The 25,720-nt window shown below is 39.7% G+C and overlaps 2 protein-coding genes across 10 annotated transcripts; one reads left to right on the forward strand and one right to left on the reverse strand.

The window, feature by feature from the left end:
• Positions 1–62: 62 nt before the first annotated feature.
• Positions 63–25,720, forward strand: LOC6573073 (RIMS-binding protein 2). 9 transcript variants are annotated; one of them, XM_015166740.3, is made up of 19 exons: positions 63–815; positions 6,312–6,477; positions 6,542–6,640; positions 6,708–6,962; positions 8,173–8,305; positions 8,395–8,840; positions 10,948–11,485; positions 11,553–11,664; positions 11,754–11,899; positions 11,973–12,173; positions 12,446–12,636; positions 12,714–13,386; positions 13,453–13,691; positions 14,893–14,973; positions 16,268–16,852; positions 17,516–17,812; positions 17,875–18,166; positions 21,077–21,144; positions 24,302–25,720. In XM_015166740.3, the coding sequence occupies exons 2-19, from the start codon at positions 6,334–6,336 to the stop codon at positions 25,088–25,090; spliced, it is 5,289 nt and encodes a 1,762-aa protein (XP_015022226.1). In that variant the 5' UTR covers positions 63–815; positions 6,312–6,333; the 3' UTR covers positions 25,091–25,720. The 9 variants fall into 9 exon arrangements, with proteins under 9 accessions (XP_015022226.1, XP_015022222.1, XP_015022224.1 ...); XM_015166741.3 differs by lacking the exon at positions 63–815 and adding an exon at positions 4,472–4,649; XM_015166735.3 differs by lacking the exon at positions 63–815 and adding an exon at positions 4,472–4,649 and having other exon boundaries at positions 10,978–11,485.
• LOC6573074 (FGFR1 oncogene partner 2 homolog) lies at positions 6,955–7,880 on the reverse strand. The gene has a single exon (XM_001999130.4). The coding sequence runs from the start codon at positions 7,748–7,750 to the stop codon at positions 7,037–7,039; it is 714 nt and encodes a 237-aa protein (XP_001999166.1). The 5' UTR covers positions 7,751–7,880; the 3' UTR covers positions 6,955–7,036.

The raw sequence follows: 25,720 nt of genomic DNA on the forward strand, positions 1-25,720 counted from the left end.
AGGAACTATGAAAAAAATAAACACAATGGAATTTTTAACTGTTTTTAATTGTTGGAGTTTAAAATTTAAAACTATAAATATAAACAATACACTTACTTAATGATATGTTCAATTTGAAAAAAACAAGATTAAATAAAAACCTAAAGACAGTAGCAGAGAGGTCGCTAGAAATCGAAGATCGAAAAAAATTATTTTATTTTTAATAAATGTTATATGAAAATAATTACAAACGAGAAAAAACAAAAACAAAAAGAGACACAAAACTCATATTGTAGAAATAGGCAAACAAACGACAAATAAATGTATTTATATTCAAAAATTGCATATTTCCTTATTCCTAACAGAGGACCCCCAACTGTAACGTTAACAGTGACAGCGTAACATTTGTGACAATTAACATTTGCAACCCCAACAGAGTGAGAAAGAGGGAGAGCGTCGGAATGCTAAGCTCAGAGAAAATTTCCCAATTTTCAGTGTCATTTGACAGAAAAATCGATTCGTTTTCACACTGGGCCATTCTGGGCAGGCAGTTGGATAGAAATCAGAGTACAAACCAGCCGAGCAGCGCGACCGAGATGACCCACTTTTCGGTTTTCGCATTCAAATCCAACTGCTATACAAAATAAAGTTGCAATTTTTTTCTATACACTTAGCTTTTAGTTGAAATCGCGTTGTATATTATGTAAAACTAAAATCCGTTAACTAGTGTAAACTCTATGCATTTATGTAAATTCTCTAACGCTAACGTGGAAGTGGAAACAGGCGATCTGAAAAATCAGCAGTCCCAGCACCATTCAAGAAGCAGTAGCAAAAAGGTTCGCTAAATGTTCAAGTTAACGTTTATCTAAATGTTCAGTAAAAGTTTAAAAGATTCAAGAATCGAATGCAGTTTTACATTTTACACTTGCAAACAAAAAGTTTGTCAAATGAGTCCAGAAATTCAGGACGAGTACTGAAAAACGAAGGCTGCCAGTGGCAGTGGCTTGGCCTGGCCTGTGAGCGAACGGGCACACGAAAAATTCGCTATACACCAAATGGGAAAATGTGTTCTCAGTAGCAGCAGCAGCCGTCGAACTCGCCCCGCTGCTGGTGTGTAACGTTAAATATTTGCATTGTTTCAAATAAATTGAGCAGATTAAAAAAAATTAACAACAAAGAAAATTTGAATCTAATGTTGAGTATGTCGCGAGTGTCAAAAGCTTAAATATTCATAAATTTCAATGAAATATCAATTATCCAAAATTGAAACTCCAGTGCTTAAAAGTGCAATATTTATGAAATGTGAAATGGCAAAAAGGGTGTTGTGAAAGTAAAAGTGCTAGCGATTGCCACTCAGACTTCGGCACTGGCATATCGATGAAACGATAAAAAAAAAGCAAGCAAGCTAACGTAAAATTACACCCACACGCGCTTACACATGCCCACATGGACAAATACACACATACAACACACACACGTACAGAAGGCAATGCGAACAACAATTCAAATGCGAAAGTTGAGACAATGCAAACGGAATATTGAATGAAAACTGAACACAAATGTATATAAATATGTGCGCATGCATGTGCTGAGTGGGTCTGCTGCTGCTTATGCTAAAGTGCATTAATAAAGTGTGCCAAAATTGGCAAACAAACTGCATTTGGGCAAAAAGGCGCGCGCGCACAAGTCGCACACACTTAGGAAGCGTGGAATGGCCAGTGGAAGTGGAGCAGAGCAGCAGCTTTCGGCTCATATAGCTGGTCGGATGTATGTGTTTGTGTAAAATATATATACATATGTATGTATATATATATAATTATATATATGTGTATCTGTATGTGTGTGTGAGTTTCATATTCATAGCCGCAGCCGCAGTAGCCATGATAGCAGCAGCGGCGAAAGATAAATGAAAAGTGCCACATTTTGCTTTTGGGGGCGGTTTTGACACTTGGCGCGCAGCAGCAGCAGCAGGGGCAGCAACAACAACGGCCATGTGGGAGGCGTAAAAGTTGTTTGCTCCTCTGCGTGCGTAACAGAATGGCCCAAACAGATATGTACACACGCATATATATGTATGTATAGCAGCAGTAAAAGAGTGCCAGAGCAAGAGCTGCGACGACAGTTGGGGGAAGGTGTTTGCCATGCGGTTGTTTGTGTCACTCGCAGTTAGCTAACAATGTGTGCGTTTTTGTGTGTGTGTGTATGCTTGTGCGTGTGTAAACAGTAACAGGAGAGATAATAACAGCGCTGTCGACTGCGCCTAAACGCTGTAACAACTATTTTTGGCTTCATTCGCAATTTGTTTTTTATTTATTTTATTTGTCTTGTTGTTCTTATTATGCTCTGCCTAAATATGTAGATTTATGATTCGTTTTTTTTTTTGTCTTTCGTGAATGCAACGATCTAATGTCACGCGCTGCCAAAAAAGTCAATATATGAAATGGTATTCTCTTGCTTGCTTCTGTGCGAGAATTTATCGAGCAGCAGCTCAATTTTGACATGTGGCTATCATTCAATGGTCGATTTGCTAAAAACCATGGGATGGGGCGAGGGAACAGATTCGATTTTACACATTCCACAACTTTGCCCAAAAAACTATGCTACAATTTGTATGTGTGTGAGTGTGTACTTGTGTGACCCGCATGAGCTTCACTCGGTCTTTGTGTATGTGTATGTGTGTGTGTCTGTGTGTGTGAGTGTAGTTATAAATAGGCAAGATAGTTTTTGTGCTGTTTGGCTGCTCTTCTACTCTTTTGTGTGTTGCTATTGAGGTCAAACTGTCAGCAGGATAGTGAACTTTGTCAAAATTTAAACAAACTTAAAGAGGGCTCTTAAGTGTCTATTATACAAAAGCGTCTTTGAAGTTGATTTTATTTTTCATTAATTCTTGATATGAATGCTGTGCAATTTGATATAATTTAACATTGTTGAAGTTTACTTTGATTATATTTTAATAGCAATCAATCTATAATTTATTTTTAATTTAGAGGATGTATATCAAATTACAATACAACAATTTAGCTGTGTATAAATTACATTTGCAGCAAGTCATCTTTGAAATTGGCATTTTTATGTCATTCGCTCTCGCATTTCCATCAATAGACTCTAAAAAGTATGCAATGCAATATGGACATAAAACTACATCTTTCCATTCGTAAAAGTTGCTTCCTCCTTTTCCATTTATTTGTGTTTGAGCAAAAAATTCAAAACAAATACTGTATATTTATCTCAGAAAACTTCTGTGGCACGTTGCAACTTTTAAGTTTGTAACCTCAATTCTTTTTTTTTTTTCATCATTTTACTTTTTTTTTCAGTGAGCAAGGAAAGTTTTTAAATTACTTTCGAGTTGGTAAACACTTTAAAGTTTAACGATTCTTTTCTTTACTTTTATAATTAACCGAATTTCGACCATTCCGTGTTTGTCGCATACATCGATCAAAATCGCATGAATCGGAATTAAAATCCATGTGAATTTTCCATTTAATTTACTCCGATGGCAATTGCCAAACGAAATTGGGTTAATAGAGTGTAAAGCATCAGCCTGCAACCTACATTCGAATGGGACTGAGGATGGGGCTTGCCATGTGGGCCACCCATTAAGGAAGAGAAAGAGCGAACAGCTTGCCTTGTGTGCGGGTCGTTTGGCTAATCCGCATTTGGCGAACTGATTAAAATTTAAAACAGTTCACAACAGCTGATGATGCTGTTGTGTCTCTCGACATTAACTGTTGCTACATAGTTTTCGTGTGTACTAAGTTTATGGATTCAACTTAACATTTAAGTCAATTAGGTAACAATCATACAAGGAAATGGGAAAGCTCTGTGGAATATAGAGCCACATGCTATCCACTATCAGCCATGAAGAAAATGATGAGAAAACAAGTGCAAAGCAAAGAAAACTCACACGCACACAAACACACAGAGTAAGAGCTACTTAACGCCCACTTCATAATCATAATTAAAAAATTTTGAAGCCCACCGACTTAAGGACAAACAGCTCTGTTAACTGACTAACAGTTTGATGGTCTGTTAATTTTACAGCATGGCGCATGCGCCAGTGTTGGCTAACTGCAATCTCTCGCTGGGATATTTGCTCACACGCACCACACTCCTACACGCTTTCTCGCGCTCTCTCTCTCTCTCTTTCTCTCTCGCTCTCTCTCTAGTGATAGCTGGGCAGCTCATCACTCAATGACCAAAATTCTCTGGCTCTCATCATCAACACACAGACAATGCTGCCATCTTGTTCGCACACTCAAATTGCTGTGCATACTTTTGCAGTTAAGCTAAAGCTATAAACGACATTGTTGCTGTTGTTGTTGCTTTTGCAGTTGTACACACTCACACACACACATACACACGTGTACATACACTGTTACAGCGGAGCTGGGGAAGAAACTGCCGTAGCGCTGTGCACAATAGCAACTAGTGGCCGTAATGAGACTTTGCTGCTGTTGCGCTTCTCATTTGACTGCGCTCCGTTGTGCTGCACACACGTAACGCAATTATAACGGCATCAGTTTACCCACTCTCTCACACACACACATACACACACGCGCGCATTCATGCAAAAGTGAAGTGAAAAAAGTGCTACACTTACTATAAATAGACGCAGTTTTATTTTATGCATAAATGCATAAATGATGTTTTAAGATGATTAACCGATCGTTGTAAGTACTCCAGCTTAGATATCCAGCATCCAGTTTTCCAGTGTAGATAATATCTACTAGATATCAACAGCACGTTCAGGTAGGCAATTGCTTTGAAATTTTGCAGAAAATATGCAATCAATGTAGCTGAGAGCTGTTGCTGGCAACACCGGAAGGACGTGAAGTAAATGTCAAAGCCCACCTGCTGGATGCTGTCATGTCTGCCCACAGATGGGCGGGACAGTAGCGGGATAAACCTTGTCATTGCCTTTTAAATGTCAAGGGGAAGCGGGAGGGGTATAAATACAGCAAACATCGCCATTGACAGCAGACTGCAGTTGTATGCATGTGATTTGCCTGCCTGACTGACAGCCTGGCCTATCTGTGTGTGTGTGTGTGTGTGGGTGTTCTCCTTGGAGTTTGTGTGACAGTATACTAGAATCATCGCAGCATTCTGTATCCATTTTACTATAGATATTCCCCTAGCACATCATCGGACGCAAAATGATGCAAATTGAATTTCCTTCGCGATTTATTATTGGATTTCAGTTCCAACATAATACGGAAAGCTACTAAAGCAGAATCGTAGCCTGTCTAAGCCACGGATTTTGCAACTATTGCAACTTCAACAGTTTATATTGTGTGTATATATATATATATATATATATATATATATATATATATATATATATATATATATAAATTTACAGCTTGTAACTTTTGCTCTTTTAGCAGTTGTAGCGTCTTGCTGCCGTCTAGACAAACTGGCGCGTGTTGAATACCCTCTATACAGGGATAACAAAATAGTGGATTATCCGTGGTAGAAAACTTTCAAGCTATTTAAACTCGAAATAGACAATCATGTTTTTCTGATTGAGGAGAAAAGCTTTCATATAAATTTTTGATGGCAAAGAAAAGTTTTATAAAGAAAACAAGAAATATTTATAAAAATAGTTTGTTGTCATTAACATGTATGGATATGTATTCAATTTAATATTAAACTTTGGCTTACGAGGTATTTTAGTATCGGTCAGTTAGTTTAGTGTTCCTCTCATGTTACAGTTGTTTTTATACCGACACGCGTCTAACAAGGCGTATGAGTAATACAATTGACTGTACGTGAGTGTGAATAAGTGTGCATGACTGTAAATGTATCTATGAATAGAAGACTGTTTGTGTGTATGTGCTTGTTTTTGCAATGGCATACAGTGAAATCAAAGCGCTAGATTGCAGCCCAGGTGTCGGACGATTGAGAGGGCGAGGTGTTTAGCATTACGCACTTTTTCACACAACTACATGACGTATGAGTAATATGGGAAATGCGAAGGAAATGCTCAATGAATGCAGTCTTGAATCAGAGGCACAACAGCAACTATTGGGAAATGTTGTTGCATGAGCGTGCCGTTCCTTGGGGGTCAGACACGAAATGCGGTCACAACAGCAATTAACCCAAAGTTCAAAGTTCACACGCTTGCTTTCTGTGTGTGTGCTCCATGTTTCACAATTACAATGCGGAGCAAAGCAGTTGCCCCATTTTGTAAGCTCGCGCACATAAATAAATCAAGCCCAAAATGAGCAATAACCCTTCATTGGCCGCCGCCACCCACGGAGATTTTTATGGTCGAGAGTGGTGCAAAGATTGAAAGTCGATTTTCGATTCTGTTTTGTTTTATCCATTCGCAGACGTCAGAAGGGCAGCCACAGCATGCCGTACGAGTCGATGCACCATCATCAGTCGGCGGCCGCTGCCGTGGCCGCCGGCGTAGCGCCAAATAGCATGCTGGACTCGCTTAGCATGCAGCTGCGCGATGCGGAAATGCGGCGCACCGAGATCGAGCGGGCGCATCAGGTGAGTTCGCACTGCGACTGATTTGCAGCCGCCCAACTACAATTTCGAGTGGTTCCGTTGACAGGAAACTCTGGCACAAATACGCAATTTAAGCGGATGCGCTCGACCCGACACCGAGGCGGTGGAAAATCTGCAGTCGCGTGCTCGTGAGCTGGAAAAGAAGGTAAGCGCCAGCGGCGCATCAAATATGGCCCACAGGACCTCAGTTATTCTTGTGCAATGCATTTCAGGTGGCGCTGGAGAATGTGCGCTGCGAGGAGCTGCAGATCGAGTTAACCGCTGCACTCAAAGCCAAGGCAGGGCGGCCCACTAACCAGAACATGGCCAATTGCCCCCCAACTTCAACCGCAGTAGCGCAGCATGGCCAATATCCATGCTCAAGTATACCAACTTCTGCGAGCAGTTCCACCGTCACATGGGCACCGACAATCAGCCACCAGGACCAAGGCTCCGAGATCGATATAATAATGGCCAAGATTGAGCAGGTAAATGACAGATGTTTATTATAGAACACAATGTGAGCTAACGTGAATGAATTAATGTGCTCCAATGTCCCCTCTCAATCGACATCGCTTTTGGTTGAGTTGTCCGTCGACTGGCATTCGTTGGTGGATGAGAAACAGGTCACGAAACTACTAAAGCTCTCGATGCTGCATGAGTCCGATTCCTCAATATCACCCAGTTCGATCTGTGTGCCGCAGTCCTCCTGCCCCGGCAGACCCTGCTTGAAGTAATCCTCGCTTTCACCCTTGGAGCTCTTGTATATCTGCAGCTTGCGTCGCATCTCGTCATTTTCCTTGGTCAGCTGTCGGATGATGCGCTGATTCTCGTTGCTGTTATGCTCCTCCACGCTAATGCTGCACAGCATGATCAGGGTCATCTCCTCGATCCGCTTCTCCAGATTATTGACCATCTCCTGCAGCTGGCCAACGTATCTGCGGCGCAGATTGAATCTCTCGCCGAGTACGTTCTGCTGGCAATGCTTTCTGAACTTCTCCATTATTATCTTGACGCCCTCCTTGTAGTCCTCCACGGTCTGCTTAAGCTCCGCATTCTCGAGCAGCTGCTGTATGCGTTCATCGTCATTGCAATATTTGACCAAGTTCTTCAGCAATTGATCTTCCTGAACGCCACATGAGTCGAAGAACTTCTTGTCCACACTTTCACAGTCAGCCAATAGACACGTTGTCTTTTGTATCAAATCATTGAAGTCGCTAGACACTTTCTGCGCCTTGATTATCAGCCCAGTCACCGCATCAGCAACGGGAATCATGTTAATAATCGAATTTTTCAATTAAGTCCAAGTTTTCAATTTATGGCAGCTTTCCGAGAACAGAGAACAGACAGTGAATAAATATTTTCTCTAGACCAGCACAGTAAATTGGTATTCCTCGCCCCGCTTGCTAGGGCTATACTCGAAAAAGGAACCAAAAATTAGTTCAATGGGAAATATTTAACAGACATAAAAAATATATAACAGAACAACAGATATGAATAGGAAATACCCTGCATCCAGCGACATGTTCTTTTTACTCAAAATGGTTTTTTAGTCTTTATATTCATCTTTTGATACCTCCAGCTTCAGTTATATCTTAATAGCCTCGTTAAAATATCGAATTTAATATAGACAATATAGACACAATATATCATATCCATATTTCCCAAGTTCCTCATATTCCTCATATTCGATTCCAGGACAATCGCGTTTTGGCCGAGCTGGAGCAACCGCGCACCTCGGCCAGCGCAAGCATGTCAGCCTTGCAAAGCATGCCGCCCAGCTCCATGATGAATACGGGAAACAGCGAATTTAGAACCATATCAAAGAGTGGTAAGTCCCAAATTTATCGAATTTGCATGCGATTTTGTATTTCATTTATTTGCTCATTTTGCTATTTGTTTTTTCTTTTTTTCGTAAAGAACTTGAAGAAGAACTGAATCGATACAAACGCGCCGTATTGGGCGGCGCATCGGGTGGCGGAGTTTCCGCCCTATCGTCCGGCTACTCGAGCCTGCCGCAATCGCTGGCCTCCACGCTGGGCAACGGAGCTAGCACCAGCCTGAGCGGCACGAGCGTTGGCTCGCAGAGCGCTGCTGCCGCCGCCGCGGCGGGTGTTGGTGGTGGCGGTGGTGGTGTTGGCGGCGCTGGTGGTCTATCATCCATATCGGCCCTGATGCCCAACTCAATCAGCGGCATATCCTCGAGTCTGAGCAGTCATGCCCTGCAATCAATGAACGCGTCTGCCTACGGCGGCGGCCAGACCTCCGTTGAGAAGCTGCTGAGCGGAACTAGTGGAATAACTGGCATTCCACCATTGCCGGTAAATATTCACACGATGAAGGCTATGCCAACGGCATTAAGTCAGGTAAACCAACTATTTTCAATTGCAATGAACTACAAGCAACAAATGAAAAATATACTATATAAAAAAAAAAAAAAAAAAAAAAAACCCAACAAAACCAAACTTTATAAAATGCAATTAAATTAGCTTTTTTTGATACCAAAACAAAATCCGCTTTGAAGCCTTTGTTTGGCACTTGGCGACATTGCTTTGGCTCTCCTTTTGGTGATCATCTGCTTAAAGTAGCCTTCGTATTTAATCGTTCATTTAATTGTTGATCATACGCGCCGCGCCAACTGGCTCTGCGACTGATAATCACATTTTGTGCTTTGTTGTAGTTTCATTATTGAAAATAATTACATACATGCTCACAATGTTCACATACATACATGCCCACATACATACATACGTACATACACACAGACTAACATAATTTCGAATACTTGCGTAGCTAACACAGTAATTGCTACTCAGATGCAACTCTTGGTATTTCAATGTATTCCCAAAAGGAATTTATACATATTTTTGTTTTCTTATTTATTAATTTATGAAAATAAAGTATATAAATATATTTAGTATTTGGTTTGGAATCTTCAAGAATTTAGAAATGTATTGCCTCATATTGAGCATATTAATTGCATGCATAAGAAGTCTTATCAGATTATCTCATCTTTTGGTCTATGTATTTTTTTAAGGAGTGTGGAACCATACTCTTGTTTTTTTTTTTTTTTTTTTTTTTTTTTTGAAAAAGTAACATTTATAATTCCCTTGCGGTAGACGAAAACAGTCAGCCTTTCATATGGACATTAATATAGTATGAGATTTTACGATACTGAATAATAATCTACTGCAATCTCAGAGTCTTGAGTTTCTATAAGTACAGGTCTATAGGCCATACACTAAATATTTTGGTAATAACAAAATACATTGTTTTAATTTTAAAATTCGTTCAGAAAGAATAGTTAGTTAGTACCCTGAGGTACCTTAATGATCTTCATAAAAGCATCTCAACTGTAGCCGAAAACGTTTATAAAGTTTGTGATATATATATATATATAAAAGAAAATCTCTTCAACAAAGGAAAGCTTTGCCTAGTTTCATAGAAGCTGAGAGTTGAGACTTCAAAGATATTCAAAACATTAATAATTTATATACAACACATTAAATTAAGGAATTCTTCACTTTTCCGCAAGGGTATATAAATATATTTGATTTTTTATCCTTATTCGAATCGTATTAGCATGATGCCATTTCACTAAAATTTCAACCATGTCGCATTCGCATTTTTCTCCATGCACAGCACATTATGTATACCGACTAAATGCCATATAGCAAACACATGCATATACATACCAAGAGTTACAAGACATATATATAATCTACTATATCCATATATCTGTAGCCAATCAACATAGAGCATTTCGACGCTTTCCGTTTCGATGTTTAAGTACTAATCTAATCCATTGTTTAGGCAACATTGTTCATATCAATTGCTTGGAAACGGCTTCAGTTCACATAGTAACTAGCTCAATATTCATAACATATGTATATCTGCTCTCGTCTGCGTCGCTAATCACAACATGTTCGATCAATTCCGATTTTCAAATACTTTCTCATTGCTAATATATAATGCTGTTACTAGTTGGCTTCCTGTTAAATATTGACCAATAAACGTCTACTCTGTGATCTCTTTTCCCGTTTTATGCGTTCTCTCTCTTGTCTCCCCTCTCTCTCTCTCTTTCTTTCTCTCTCTTTTTTCTCTATATGTTCTCTTTTTCTCTTCATGTAAAATAACTCGTGTTTCGATTCGTTCTCTTCCCAATGTGCTGAAACTTGCGATTCGAAATGAAATCATCTGCAATCCATGTCTTTCAATGTCTCTCTGTGTGTGTGTCTGTCTGTGTGCCTATGCAATAATTGTCTGTATGCGTGCCCTTGTAATCCTCGCCTGTACTAATACACTAACCGAAAACAACAACAACAACCACAACAACAACAATGTAAATTAAAACCCCCCCCTCCCCAAAAAAACAAAAAAAAAAAAAAAACAAAACAAAATCAAAATTCGCACACAAAATTGAACTTGAATTGAAATTGAAACTGAAATTGAATATGAAATTGAAACGAGAAGCGCGGAACAATACAACTGTACAATTTACAGAGCACAACCATGCCCCTCCTGTCACTCAACTCGCATAATCTGCCGCCTGGCGGCTCAACCAGCTACTCGGCCCTGGGCCTGAGCGGCGGCAGTGGCGTAGTCGGCTCCTCGCTGACCCATCCCACCATGAGCAACATCAACATGCTCGACACGAGCGCCCTGCTGGGCCTCGGACCGACTGGCGGTGGCATCACGGGCGCCACATCCCTCTACGGTCTGAGCGGTGGTGCCACCGGCGCCCTGGGCAGCGCGTACGGTCCGCCGTTTATGGATGCTGCATCGAGCGCCTCGTATCCATTCACGTCGGCCGCACTGCGCCAGGCCACCAAGATGAAAATGCTGGACGAGATTGATATTCCGTTGACGCGCTACGGCAATCGCAGCTCTCCGTGCTCACCCATTCCCGTAGGCCACAGCAGCTGGGGCCTGGACGAGTTCACCGATGGCCTGGGCGCCTCCCTCATGCACAATCGCAGCGGCCTGGCGCTGGGGGCCCTTGACCTGGATAGTAAGCATAGCAATCGATGCTCCATGGGCTTCCCGCATTCTAATGTTCCTTTTGCTCTATCTTTCAGCTCGCAATCATGGGCTGAACGGCGCCAGCGAGCCGCAGGTTGACATGTTGGACATACCGGGCAAGGGACGCTGTTGCGTCTTCATTGCGCGCTTTCCCTACGATCCGCCAGAGTGAGTGACCTTGAACTTGGGTTACATTCTCATAAATTAACCTTCCATTTCTCTCTCTTTCTCCCTCTCTCACCCTCTCACCCTCTCAGGGAAGCTGAGGGCGAGCTGTCCCTGTGCGCCGGCGACTATCTGCTGGTGTGGACCAGCGGCGAGCCGCAGGGTGGCTATCTAGATGCTGAGCTCTTGGATGGACGACGCGGCTTAGTGCCCGCTTCGTTTGTGCAGCGACTTGTGGGTGAGTAACTGAACTGGAGCAATCAATCGACCCAATCGAATCCCACTTACTGTCGTCGGTTCATTTCGTTTAGGCGACGATTTGCTGGAGTTCCATCAGGCGGTGTTGTCCACATTGCGCGACGCCGAGGATGGCTCCATGCAGTGCGACACAACGTCGCTGCCTTCCTTGCCGCCGCACAACCCATTGCTCACACACACGCACGAGGAACTGGCACGTTTGAGTGAGACGCACACCGATCTGGAGCACGACCAGGACGACATTAGCGATAATGGTAACTATATACGCTCCCATTGCTGCCCACGCCCCATTCTTTAATCTCTTTGGTTTGGTTTGGTTTTTGTGGCCACTCGAATGCGTACTCTGCGTTGGCAAATGTGAGCATAACGACCTTTGAATACCCTAACTGTAGAGACGCACTGGACTAGGCTAGCAGCAATAGATCAATAGGTTTCAATGCATACACTCAAATACTAATCCATATATTACTCTTCTCGTCCGGTCTGCTCTCTCTCCATCTCTATCTCTCTCTTTCGCCCACATCAGTTCCAGCTCCGAAGCACTTGACCCTGGAACGGCAGCTTAACAAGAGCGTGCTCATTGGCTGGTCGCCACCGGAGCCGGTGGGCTACAATCTGATTGACAGTTATCACGTCTATGTAGATGGTGTGCTCAAGGTCACGGTGAAGGCCAACGAACGCACACGCGCTCTGATTGAGGGCGTCGACTCCACGCGGGTAAGTCTCGAGTGATGCAATGCATCATCAGCCTCTGCTCTTCTTCTATATCTTCGATATTCTCTGCTTTCGTTTAGCCGCATCGCATCAGCGTGCGGAGCGTTACGCAAACCCGTCAGACGTCCAGGGACGCCGCCTGCACAATGATCATTGGGCGAGACACTTCGCACTTGGGCCCCTCGGCGGTGCGCGCCTCGCACATAACGTGTTCCTCGGCGGTTATCTCATGGCTGCCAGCCAACTCCAACCACCAGCACGTGGTGTGTGTGAACAATGTGGAGGTGCGCACCGTCAAGCCGGGCATGTATAGGCACACAATAACCGGGCTCGCGCCCAGCACCCAATACCGGGTGACTGTGCGCGCCAAGCACTTGCGTGCGGTTGGCCAGCAGACGCCGCAGACACCAGGCCGACCCGGCCAGGAGGAAGCACCCGGCGCCTATGCCGATTTTCGCACACTGACCAAAGGCTTGCCTGATCCCCCACAAGACATCCAATTGGAGGCTGGTCCTCAGGATGGCACCATTCTGGTGACATGGCAGCCGGTTAACCGACCCACGTCCACGGGGCCCGTAACCGGCTACGCTGTGTACGCCGATGGTAAGAAGGTGACCGACATCAACTCACCTACGGGCGATCATGCACTCATCGACATCGGCAAGCTGGGCGTCTTCAATCCCCGGGCCGTCACCATACGCACCAAATCTCGCGATTCACAGTCGGCGGACAGTGCACCCATCTTAATACCAAGTGAGCGTCCCCAAGTAATCTCAATTGGAATTTGAGCTACTAAGCCTTCTCTCTCTCATTCTGTAGACAACGTGCGCAATGCTGTCGCTCGCCGGGGACCAAATCAAATGGGCATGGGTCCGCAGCTGCCGCAGCAGGGCCTCCACGGCATGCCCATGCAGCAGCACCAGGGCATGCCCGGACAGCAGCCGCACATGGGCGTCGGCCAGCAGGATCACACGCAATACGATCCCAACCAGATGCAGCAGCAGCAGCCAGGCCAGCTGCCAAACCAGCAGCCGGGTCAGGCCCAGCCGGGCCATCAGGTTAGTGTGGGTGCCGCACCCAAATGTCAGCCAATTGGCCAGATCTGCGTGCAGATCTTCGCTTAGCTCTGGCATTCACTGTATATAAATAATGTTCTGTGAACTCGTTTTATTTTTCGTCTAACTGTACTTATTATTTCAAATGCAATTGGTTCTGAGTTTCCCGAAATTTCTCATTAACCATCCATCCTCTATAAGACTGTACATAAAACTCTACTGAATGTAGATCGTACTCTATCTGAATTTGAATGCCGATCCCATACGCCCCATTATGATTTGTACATATGATATTCAAATGGAAAATCCAAAGAAAATATCCTATACATACATATCATACTATAAACTTAACCAACTGTTCAGTTTGTTTTTGGTTGAAACGAACATCAACTTGATTCCGACTTCATAACGGATACTTTGAAAACATAAAAAAGAAAACCAAAACAAGGAAGAGTATTCTATCAGATACATATATACATTCTATATATTTCTATATCTATTTTGACTTGCCTTTACTACTCTACTTCTCTCAACCTATTTTCTATGAATTGTTTTGCAATATAACCACATTATATACATACACTATATGAAATATTAGACAATCGCACAAAAATTCACACACAAAATTTTGTAAAATGAAAAAAAGAAAAATAATGAACTGCGTTGCCGAGATCTGTGAGAAAGTATATAAATATATATAATATAAGAACCAAAGCAATTTGAATTGAGACCCACAACTAAATATCCCTAAAATACAAGAAAAAAAATTAAGAATTTGTATGTATGTAAATTGATTATTATTAATTTGGTTAATATTTCGGTTCTCTGTGAGATGACGTATGCCGATTTCTTAATGCTAGTGTTTGATTTGAGTTTTGATTTTGGATTCATGAATCTTGATTTTCGTTTGGTTTTTTGTTTATTGATTTTGTTTTAGTACAGTTCACAAATAGCATGTTCCAAAAACTTTTGCTGCCAAATGCAACAAACTTAATTGAGTTACTTAGTTTGAACAATAGAAACTTTTCTTACTTCAATAAGTATTTTGAGCGGAGTTTGATTAAGGAATCCCCTAATTTAAAAATCAAAATACGCAATGCAACGAACAATTTTAAACCAAAACAAGTTATACATATTCATTTTCATTATATGAAACGATACCGTTAACCCGTTACCATACCGAATCGAATCGAATCGATAACAGCCCGACGGAAGCTCCGGCTTGTTAGGTGGCCTGCTCGGTGGCCTCTTCTCGAAACCCACACAGAGTCAAGTGAACCAGAATGTAAGTTATACCCACAACATCTCTCACATACGCATTCGTATTAAACACATACACACACATACACACGTATATACACACACACACACACACTAACATATAAGTTGTTGCCTAGAGTAAAAGCTCATCTTAAGAGTTCGCTGCATTTTTAGTAATACGTATCTCAATTACTGTAGCTTATACTAATTATACTTATAGTACTATAATTATCTAAAAACAAAACAAAAACTAGTAGAATTATGCTTTCTTAAGCTTAAACGAAATGCTAAATGCTACGAAAATACTGAGTTATATTATATTTGAATCATTTCAATTCTTCAGTTCATCGAATTTTTCGTTTAGCAAATTTTTTGTTTGTTTTTGTTAATTTATTGAAAATGTATTTGCCTATTTTTGAGGGCAAACTTTTGTCTTTAGGGAATCTGTAAAAGTCGTGAATGAAGTGTTAAGCTTTTGCATGGTTAGATGGGATACTTGAACACTATCTAATCGATCGTATCTCCATACTAAGCAATTACCTTAAGACTAGTTGAAAATGAAGAAAATGAAGAACTTTTCAAGTGACATTCACTTATGTATATAAAATCGACTTGAAATGCTTCTTAACTGGGATAGTCTCAGCGCCTACTAACTATATACGAAAGTCATCAACTATAAATAAACCTCTTGCTATATATGATATGAGTACATATGTGTACATGTATATATATCTATATATATGTATATATATGTGTGTAAGTATGCAAGTATATTAGTATTCAGTAGTAGGTTTGCAGTTCATATTAGCGACATACAATCCACAACACTTACAACAGAAACCGCATCTTACATCTACCTAGATACGTTTTCAACTCAAACTCGTGCTTTCTTATTTCCAACAAACACTTAACAAACTAGCTTCGTATCTGCCTTTGACCTATCAGCCATAGCATTATGATTTCCCAGCTGTCGTATTTAGACTCCTGCTTAATGCGCCTCTACATATATCTATATATATTCACACACATACACACACAGCTATATATAGCTATACTTAATACTACTTAGTCTATATACATATGTAATTAAATAACCTCTTTAGTTGTGTCGAGCCTTAACGCTATACGCAGACGCCCGCACATCGCTAAAGAACTTACCTCTCTATAGACAATGTGAATGAAAAACAGAGTACAATCTAAGAACAAACTTTGCAAAAATCTAAAAAAAACGAAAAAATGCTAACAAAATTTCAAATTCATTTAAATTAATTCAAATTCATGCGCGTGCTATCCGCGATCGATAACTTATCGATATGCAGGGCTATCCGCCGACTGCACCACAGCGCGGCATGGTGCCAGGACGACCCCAGGGACCACAGCAGCAGCAGCAGCAACAGCAACAACAACAGCTGCAGCAGCAGCAGTACGGAGCACAGGGAGCACGCTTTCGTGGCCCAGTGCCGGGCCAGATGCAAGGTCAGATGCACGGCATGCAAGGTCAAATGGCCGGGCAAATGCAGGGTCAGATGCCTGGCCAAATGCCTGGCCAGATGCCTGGCCAGATGTCTGGGCAGATGCAGGGGCACATGCAGGGTCAGATGCAGGGTCAGATGCAGGGTCAAATGGCGGGCCAAATGCCTGGCCAAATGCCGGGCCAAGTGCAGGGTCCGCGTGGTGCACTCACCCAGCAACAGCAACAACAGCAGCAGCAGCAACAGCAGCAGGCGCAGCAGGGTCAAATGCTGCCCGGTCAGCAAGCGGGTCAGCAGCAGCAGCAAATGCCCGGGGCACAGAAGAAGCCGCGCTACTTTGTGGCCATGTTCGACTACGATCCATCCACAATGAGTCCTAATCCAGATGGTTGCGACGAAGAGCTGCCCTTCCAAGAGGGCGACACAATCAAGGTAAGCTCTTTGCAATTTTGCCGTTACACAGAACCACCCAAAACACTTTGCAGCCGCGACGCACCAAGCCAACTGAGAACTCGTGCAGTTTGATCGTCGATGAAACACGAAGGGGTAAAGCAAACAGAAATCAGAAATCAGCAATCCAGCAATCTCTATCTATATCAACAATCAGCATCAGCTACTCTGGAAAGCAGCTAAAGCAGCGCTTGCTCTGAATTGGATGCCGAATTGGAACATTGCCAAGAATTGGCTGCGCGCTTGCCGCTAATTGAATGAATGAATGTTGTGCATGTTTTTCCTTCGACACTAAATATATTATACGATCAGTCTATCCCTAACATAACCAAACATACTACAGTTGAGATTGTTATCGATAAGTTTAAGCATATCCACATCCATACCCATGATACTACCACCAATAATCCCCGATACAGTAACTACCATATTTCTATTACCCAAACACTAAGTAGACGTTGTTCTCTTCTATCTCTCTCTAATAGTTCCATAACTAAGCGTTAAGTTAGCAATATGCACATATACATACACTACCAAATAGCATTATACTATATATATATATACATATACATATGTATATATGGGAATGCTCGACTCTCGATCTTGCTAACAGTCGCACCTTCTCTTTTACGGTCTGTGGCGCAGGTGTTTGGTGATAAGGACGCCGACGGCTTCTATTGGGGCGAGCTGCGCGGCCGTCGCGGCTACGTGCCGCACAACATGGTCAGCGAAGTGGAGGACACCACTGCCCAGATGACCGGCGGGCAGCCAACTGCAGGAGGCACCGGTCAGGTGATGCCCGGCCAGAATGCGCCACAGCAGAGCATGCGCAACGTGAGCCGCGATCGCTGGGGCGACATCTATGCGAATATGCCCGTGAAGCGAATGGTCGCCCTCTACGACTACGATCCCCAAGAGCTAAGTCCGAATGTGGATGCCGAGGTGAGTGAGCGGCAAGCGACAAAACTCTCTGAAAATTGAGCATCATCTCAACTCTCCCTTAGCAAGTGGAATTATGTTTCAAGACGGGTGAGGTCATACTCGTTTATGGTGATATGGATGAAGATGGTTTCTACATGGGCGAACTGGACGGTGTTCGGGGCTTGGTGCCATCCAATTTTCTGGCCGATGCGCCCGATCAGTACAACAATCAAAAGGGACCTGGCGGCGCCGCCGGGCGTGGCAGTCTCGCTCAACGGGGCAGGGGTCAGGGGCCCGGGGCCAGGGGACCGCCGCCGCCGCCCCGCGACAACATGATGCCCGGCGTGGCTGGGCAGCGTGGCGCACAAGGCAAAAGTAAGTAGGCTTTGTGCCGATCAATTCGATCCATCAATTTAATTGCATTCTTTTGTATTTGTTTTTTTTAAATTAATTTCCTTATGATTTCAATACAATTTTTACTAAATATGATACTAAAAAAGAAACAAATTATTCGACAAGCAATTACAGGCTTAATATTTATGATTTTCATTTTTCGTTTCAATTCAAAAACAAACCAACAAAAAAAGATGAAAAAGAAAGAATATCTCAAAGCAAAAAATACATTATACACTTTTAAAGACAATCAAATATGCAGGTTTTTCAGACAACACAAAAACAAGCAGGATGATATACATATATATAGTATATAGCAACTATTCTGAAACCAGCCAGATTCAGTTGCTTTTTTTTTTTTTTTTGGTTATATACGTAATATCAATCTGGAATCAGCGAATTTTAATAAACACGATATATTGTCATACTCCAAAAAGAAACAACCAAAGAATACAAATTTCGTGACGACACAGAAAATTCTTTCACTCTTCTCTCTTTCTGTCTAAATCTTTCGCAAAAAACTTCAAAAAAAAGAAAAAAAAAAGATATATTATTAAAACTATAAATATTTATAACAAACAGTTACAGATGAATAACTCAATACAATTTCTGTTCTGAACGCCGCTAATTTTTTTTTTTTATAATATATATAAATATATATACATATATATTTATTTTGAATCTGTTATAATTCCGCAGAACTTTTTATAAATTATTCCAACATTTCTTTATAACTAATTCAATTGATTAAGATAATAATAATCTGAACTTTTCCTTTGACTTTGTAAAATATTTCATAATTTCAGCACCAGTCAGAAACCTATTTTGATTTGTTTGATCTTTTTGTTTTATTTTCATTTTTCGGTTCGAAATCGAATTATATAATCCTTAACAAATACAATATATAGATACATAGTTGTTGTTCTTGTTGTTGTATACACAATCTTGATATTAACTTTCTCGCTCTCGCTTTCTCTTTTGTTCATTTTCTTTCTCAATATGATTTGAAAATTGAAGAAATTTTTCTTCTCTTTATGCACATAAAATTTCTTCCATTTGCGTTTTTGTTGTTGTTGCTCTTTTCTAATGCTGTCTATACACAATCTTTCTTAAACTCAACTTTTGTCTCTCTACTTTTGTCTCTTGTCTTGCGTGACTTTCTCTAGCCTTGCAATTTTCTAGATGGTCTCTTGCATGTCAGTCAAATCCAATAAACTTATAAATATATTTTCAATTGTATTTATTCATATAAATATATGTACATATAATTTATTTATTTTCTCTTAATTTATTTTAACCGTTTATTTGCATCAAACAGAGACTAGTTTCTTGCACCTGATTGCCGAATGAATTGTAATTCCTTACTTGTTCACCGATCAATTAAATAGAGTTTACAATGAATGAAATAAACGTCTACTACAACCCGCGATGCTGTACATATTCACGAAACTAGTTTTAGGATCCAATTTCAATGTAATACATATGTATGCGTATGTATGTATGTTTCCAGTCACGCGATGAACCCCCAACTGCAATACATTCGAGTATATATCTTTCCAGCCAGTCTATATTATATTTCAGAAAAGATGAGAAAATATTTCTTGAAATCGAGTTTACTAAACATTCTTTCCGGTTTCTATGCCCCTTATGTGCTTTTTACAACAGTTATATATATGTATATATCTCTTTAGTTAATTTTCTTCTTCTTAATTAATTATATGTACTTATATCTACTTTTCTACTGGTTTTGAATGTTTGCTCTTGTTTGTTTGCCATTTAGCCTATTTCAATATTTTGGATAAACATTCTATTAATTTTGTTTTGTTCCTTGGTTTCCTTAGAGATATAACAACAAAAACAACAACACCACCGCAGGGGCTTAAAGCACATATACCATATATACAACTCTATATATATATCAAAATGATTTTCAATTGAATGACGAGCATTCTCTTTGTAATCTATGTACATTTCTTCCGTGTAAAATATATTTTTTAAAACCGTTTTTAAAGTCTTAACCCTATAAATATAATCATATACTAATATATATGTATCTACAATATCATGCGAGCCATCATCTAAGTGGCCGTAATTGTTCAATGTGTAATTATTATATTCATCAAAAACCTAAGATACGCTGCCCCGAGCAGTTTTTTATGGGGATTTGATTTTCGTAAGACCAGACGCCATGCGCAAAAGGTAATATAATTTTTAATGCTACTTACATACATATGATGTTCATCAGATTAAGTAACTACTACTACTACTACAACGTATATACATATATGTACAAAAACTCTTAATTAAATTGAATACGATTTTGACTCTTGCCAATGTTCCTAGCGATCCATTACGTTTTGGCGCCTTTTACTCCGTTTTGTATTGTGTTTTCGAGAAACCGTTTTGCAAGCAACCAAAATTTCTATTTCGATTTCAATTTCAATTACCATTTTCAATGCCCCCCGTAAAAATGTTTCAATTTCATTCGATTTTATTCTCGTTTGAATTTATTATTTGGATTTTCTGATTGTATTTTTGGATTTTTGTTTTCAAACTGCGGTGAATTATGTCAAAAACAAAAAAAAAACTACTTGAAACTCATTCTCGGACCCACGCGATTACGATAATGATAACGATAACTTGAATCGATATATTCTATATAAGTAAGAGTAAACCTTACCAGGCAGCAGCTGTAACTCAACTTTGAGACTACTACATTCAATTAGAATTGATTTGATTTTCTTTCGGTTCGATTTTGGTTTATTTTCATTTTTCTTTTTATTTTTATTTTTTTCCTTGATTTCATTTACTACTACAACTTCTTTCAAATAATTTTTTGTAATGGTCTGCTGTGGTAAATGTGAAGTCTTTATGTTATATTCGTTGCTATAGATGCTCGCCCTGCTTCCCCTACACTGTTAGACAACACGGGCCACCCTGCCCCCGATCACCAAACGCAGGTAAATACTCTTTTCTCTTTTGTTTTCTTTTTTCGTTTCATATAAATACTTGAAGAAAATTTAATAGAAAAAGAATTAAAATAAAAGCAAAACTAAACAAAATCTCCTTTTTAAATAATTAATGCTTAAATGAAAAATACAAACAAATACTCAAAGAAAAATTAAGAAAGCGCAAAAAAAATATTTATATATAAATAACAACACCTCATACGCAACAAAAACTATAATTATTAATACTACAACAACAACTACTACTACTACTACTACTACTACTACTACTACTGCTACTACTACTACTACTACTACTACTACTACTGCTACTACTACTGTTAATACTACTGCTATTACTACTACTATTACTACTACTTACTATTTCTACAGCTGCTATCTCTGTCGCTCATTTGAATTCGACTCTCTTTCTTGAAAACAATCGATTGTGTTATACAAATTTCATTCATAACACACACACACCCACACAATACGTTCTAGAGAACACACACATTATATCAATGTTGATCAGTTCGAACACTTTTATAATCATCTGCCATAGCTAATACTTAGAGGACAACTCAATACCTACACGGGTTCATAAGCTTATTTTTGTAAATTCTTTTTAGCATATATATATATATATATATTGATCGTCCATTCGCTCGCTCGCTCGCTCAATCTACCTTAATTCTGTCTAACTCTGTCTATATACATATATCAAAATATATTTGTCATTATATATATACATATATACCCATTCACTATCTTTAAATATACTACTGATCTATGTTTGTGCGTATATCCATTGCTCTGATAATCTATACAAAACGCTTACAGTACAGTACATGAACAATAATTTGCTTACCATATAGAAGCGCGATATATATAATACAAATGTATATTTGAGAAACAATCTGTATGTATATGTATAGCTAGCAACATGTTTATAGAAACCCGTGTAGTACAGTGTATAAATCCAACAGAACAACAAAGCCACCAGAATTCCACATTGAAAGCATTATAAATATATATATATACGATACGACATACATCTGTATAGCAATCAATCAGTCAATCAAAGAAGCTCCTTACCTACATTCTGTATAATTGTTCAGCAAGTACATATACTTAGCACATGATATTAGCGTAAAATACAATATCAACTAAATGTGTGTGTGTGTGTAACGGATCCTCAGATCTTAGCTTCAGACATCATGAAAAACTCCAACAGCACCAACAGTTAATCAATCACATTTACATACTTATGTTATTCACTTCAAATTTTAGTTATTATACCACTTATTTGAATATTTTGTTTTGTGTAAAAGTTTCTTCAAAGTGATTTTTCGAATAACGTTTCACACTGGTGCCAATATCTCTAACCAAAAAAAAAAAACAAAAACTTTCTTCAACTAAAACATGATTTAGGCATACATCAGATCTCTAGCTTTGAGTCTTGTTTTCGTATTATTTCCTATGTTCGGCTCAAAAGATATCGATTGTATATATATATACTGACAATTGCTGAAAGTACTCAAAACACCCACAACTCAATGCATAATATACCAGATACGATATTTACATATGTATATTGCTGATAAGATGTAATAACCCGTATACTCAACACTCAAAAATCGAAACTCTCGTACTCGTACTTAACTTTATCTAACAAAAAAATATCTTCTGAATTTTTATGTTGGTTTCTTTTATTTTTACTGCGTATACGCTACTAATTACATATATATTAATTGCTACTATTACTATATGAAATATTGGATGTGATGTGTAAACAAATTTCTATGTGATTCACTGTATGTGTAAACTATTCGATTTTGATTTCGAATCATTAAATATTATTTCGAATTATCGCTTCCTTTCGTTCTCTTGTATGCTTTTTGCTTTACCCTCCATTGCCACATCGATAATTTTCTGTTTCGATTCACTAAAATGTCTGCTTATATTTTGGTTTTGCTTAAGGCTCTTTTTGTTTATCGGGGAAAATGAAGAAAAAAAAATGTATGGATCTTGCGAAAGATTGAAAGGAACTTCAATTAAAAAGTTTCTAATGGGGTTTCAACAGCATTTTGAACACAGACACACCCACACTCGCACACATACAGAATGGCTATCATTTAAATATTAAGGTAGTGTACATAACTAGAAATCGCTAAAGTCAATATTTTTGAATAGAGCTCGTCGTAGGTATCTTTTCCCTAAATTTATAATTTTTCCCTAGCTTCGAGTACTCAAACCAAGTTTATTCGAAAGATATATATATATATACTAAATATATATATATATATATATATATATATATATATATATATATATATATGTTTTTTTGTAATTTCACTATTTATTTTTTTTTTTTATTTCGTTTACTGCAAGCGTATGCCGTGGGCATCATTATTATATTTTGTTTTAATTGAGAAACGTTGCTAGTTCTACATAAATTTTCAAATTTCAATCAAAAGATCCCGAGCACAACCAATGTTGACAAACTTGTACTGTCATTCGTTTTGATTGAATGGAGAAAATTGCCAAAATGAAAAACAAGAAAATCTCGAGAATGAAATGGAATATTAAAATCTTACGATCTAATGAGATCTCAATCCATATATACACTATGTGTTGAATGCATTGAATTTCTGGGCAAAGTTTATATTTTGAGCTCATTTTGTAGCGATTACCGTTGTTCCGAGATTGACTGAACATATTCTCAACACAATTTTGATGAGGTTTCTGCCACATATATGCTGACATATATCTATACCGTATACCTAAACTAGCATATATATACGATTCGTTGCGTAGTAGTTGAACGTAGCTGCAATTATGTTATTTACTAACCAACCAAATCCAACTCCTCTCTCTCTCTCTCAGCGGCAACTACTACTAACTAAATACTTAGAATCATATCAAAAATGTTTTTTTTTTTTTTTTACATATATATTATTGTTAAATGAATACGCTAAACTCATGACAAATTTTGATAAAGATCGTACGAAAAGTATTACGAATATAATGCGAATACCCATAAAACCCATAAAATACGTTTATTTAAATGATTAGTTGCCATTTATTTGAAGATCTATTTAACGAGATTGGAATCACTCGACTAATTCAATATATTTTGGTATATATTCCAAAAACCGACAACTTGCAGATGATCGGTCGCGTTGGTAATGTTGGAATGCAGCAGCAACAACTCCAGCAGCAGCAGCAACAGCAACAACAGCAACAACCTTATGGTCAGCAACAGACGCAAATGGGACAACAGCAGCAGCAGCAGCAGCAACAACAGCAACAGCAACAAATGGGCATGGGACAAAGTGGAATGATGGGAATGGGCCAACAGCCGATGGGCATGATGGGCGGACAGACGCAGCAACAGCAGCAAATGGGACAACAGATGGGCGGCATGGGCGGCATGGGCGGCATGGGTCAAATGGGACAGATGGGACAAATGGGACAGATGGGACAAATGGGAATGGGTCAGCAGCAGCAGCAGGTGCCTGTGACGACGCAGGCGCCAACGGGCGGACTCTTCTCGGGGGCAACTAGCCTGCTCTCTGGTGCTACTTCGGCTGCCACCGGTGGTCTATTTGGTTCGAAGCAACCGCCCAAAACGGATCCAATGCAACCACCTGGCGGTGTGCAGCCAACGCAGCAACAAGCAAACGCCTTCGGTGCCCAGCAGATGACGCCGGGCATGCAACAGCCCGGGATGCAGCAACAGCCTGGCATGCAGCAACAGCCCGGCATGCAGCAACAGCCCGGCATGCAACAACAACAACAACAACAAGTGCCACCGCAAGCCCAGCCGCCGCCTCAAGGACCGGGCGCCGGTCTGCTGGGCGGCCTCAAGGGCATCGCAGCAGCGGCGCCCGGCGGCGACGTCCTCTCGAAAGGCAAAGATCTGTTTGGTAAATTCGGGTTCGGCTTTGGCAAATAACCCTGGTCATTCCATAGGGTCCTGTTATATTATTCTTAGATTAGATCTATTATTATGATTATGCTATTGATTACGATTACTAAGCTAATATATACATATATGTATATATATACATATACGTATACACAATTATACAAAGATAAAGTTAAAAGAAAAGTGAAAATGGAAATGGAAATGGAAACAAATCAAAGAATCCCCCAGTCTACTGTGGGCCTGTGTAAATGATGTTGTACTGTTGATATGATGAATGCAACTAATAGAGCTAATGATAATATTTTTTATTAATACAATTGATAGAAATATTGATAATACTAAAAAGCTAAACACAGACAGGGACAACATCTACCAGGAGAAAATGCATAAATTGTTGTATAATTGATTTAATATACATATTAACAAATTTCCAATTTAAGTAAATTGCTAGCAAAGATAATGAAATTGAGATATATATATATGAATTGAAAAGACAAAAAGATGAAAAATATACAAATGCATGAAGAGCTCCATTGCGACTTCACATACACCCACACACAACCACACACACACACACACACACACTTATATATATATATATATATACATCTAATAAGGCAAATGCTAAAGGCGGAGAGGAAAAATACATATATTATA

This window comes from Drosophila mojavensis, unplaced genomic scaffold (genome assembly GCF_018153725.1).
Source record: "Drosophila mojavensis isolate 15081-1352.22 unplaced genomic scaffold, ASM1815372v1 contig_16, whole genome shotgun sequence".
Classification (NCBI taxonomy): Eukaryota; Metazoa; Arthropoda; class Insecta; order Diptera; family Drosophilidae; genus Drosophila; species Drosophila mojavensis.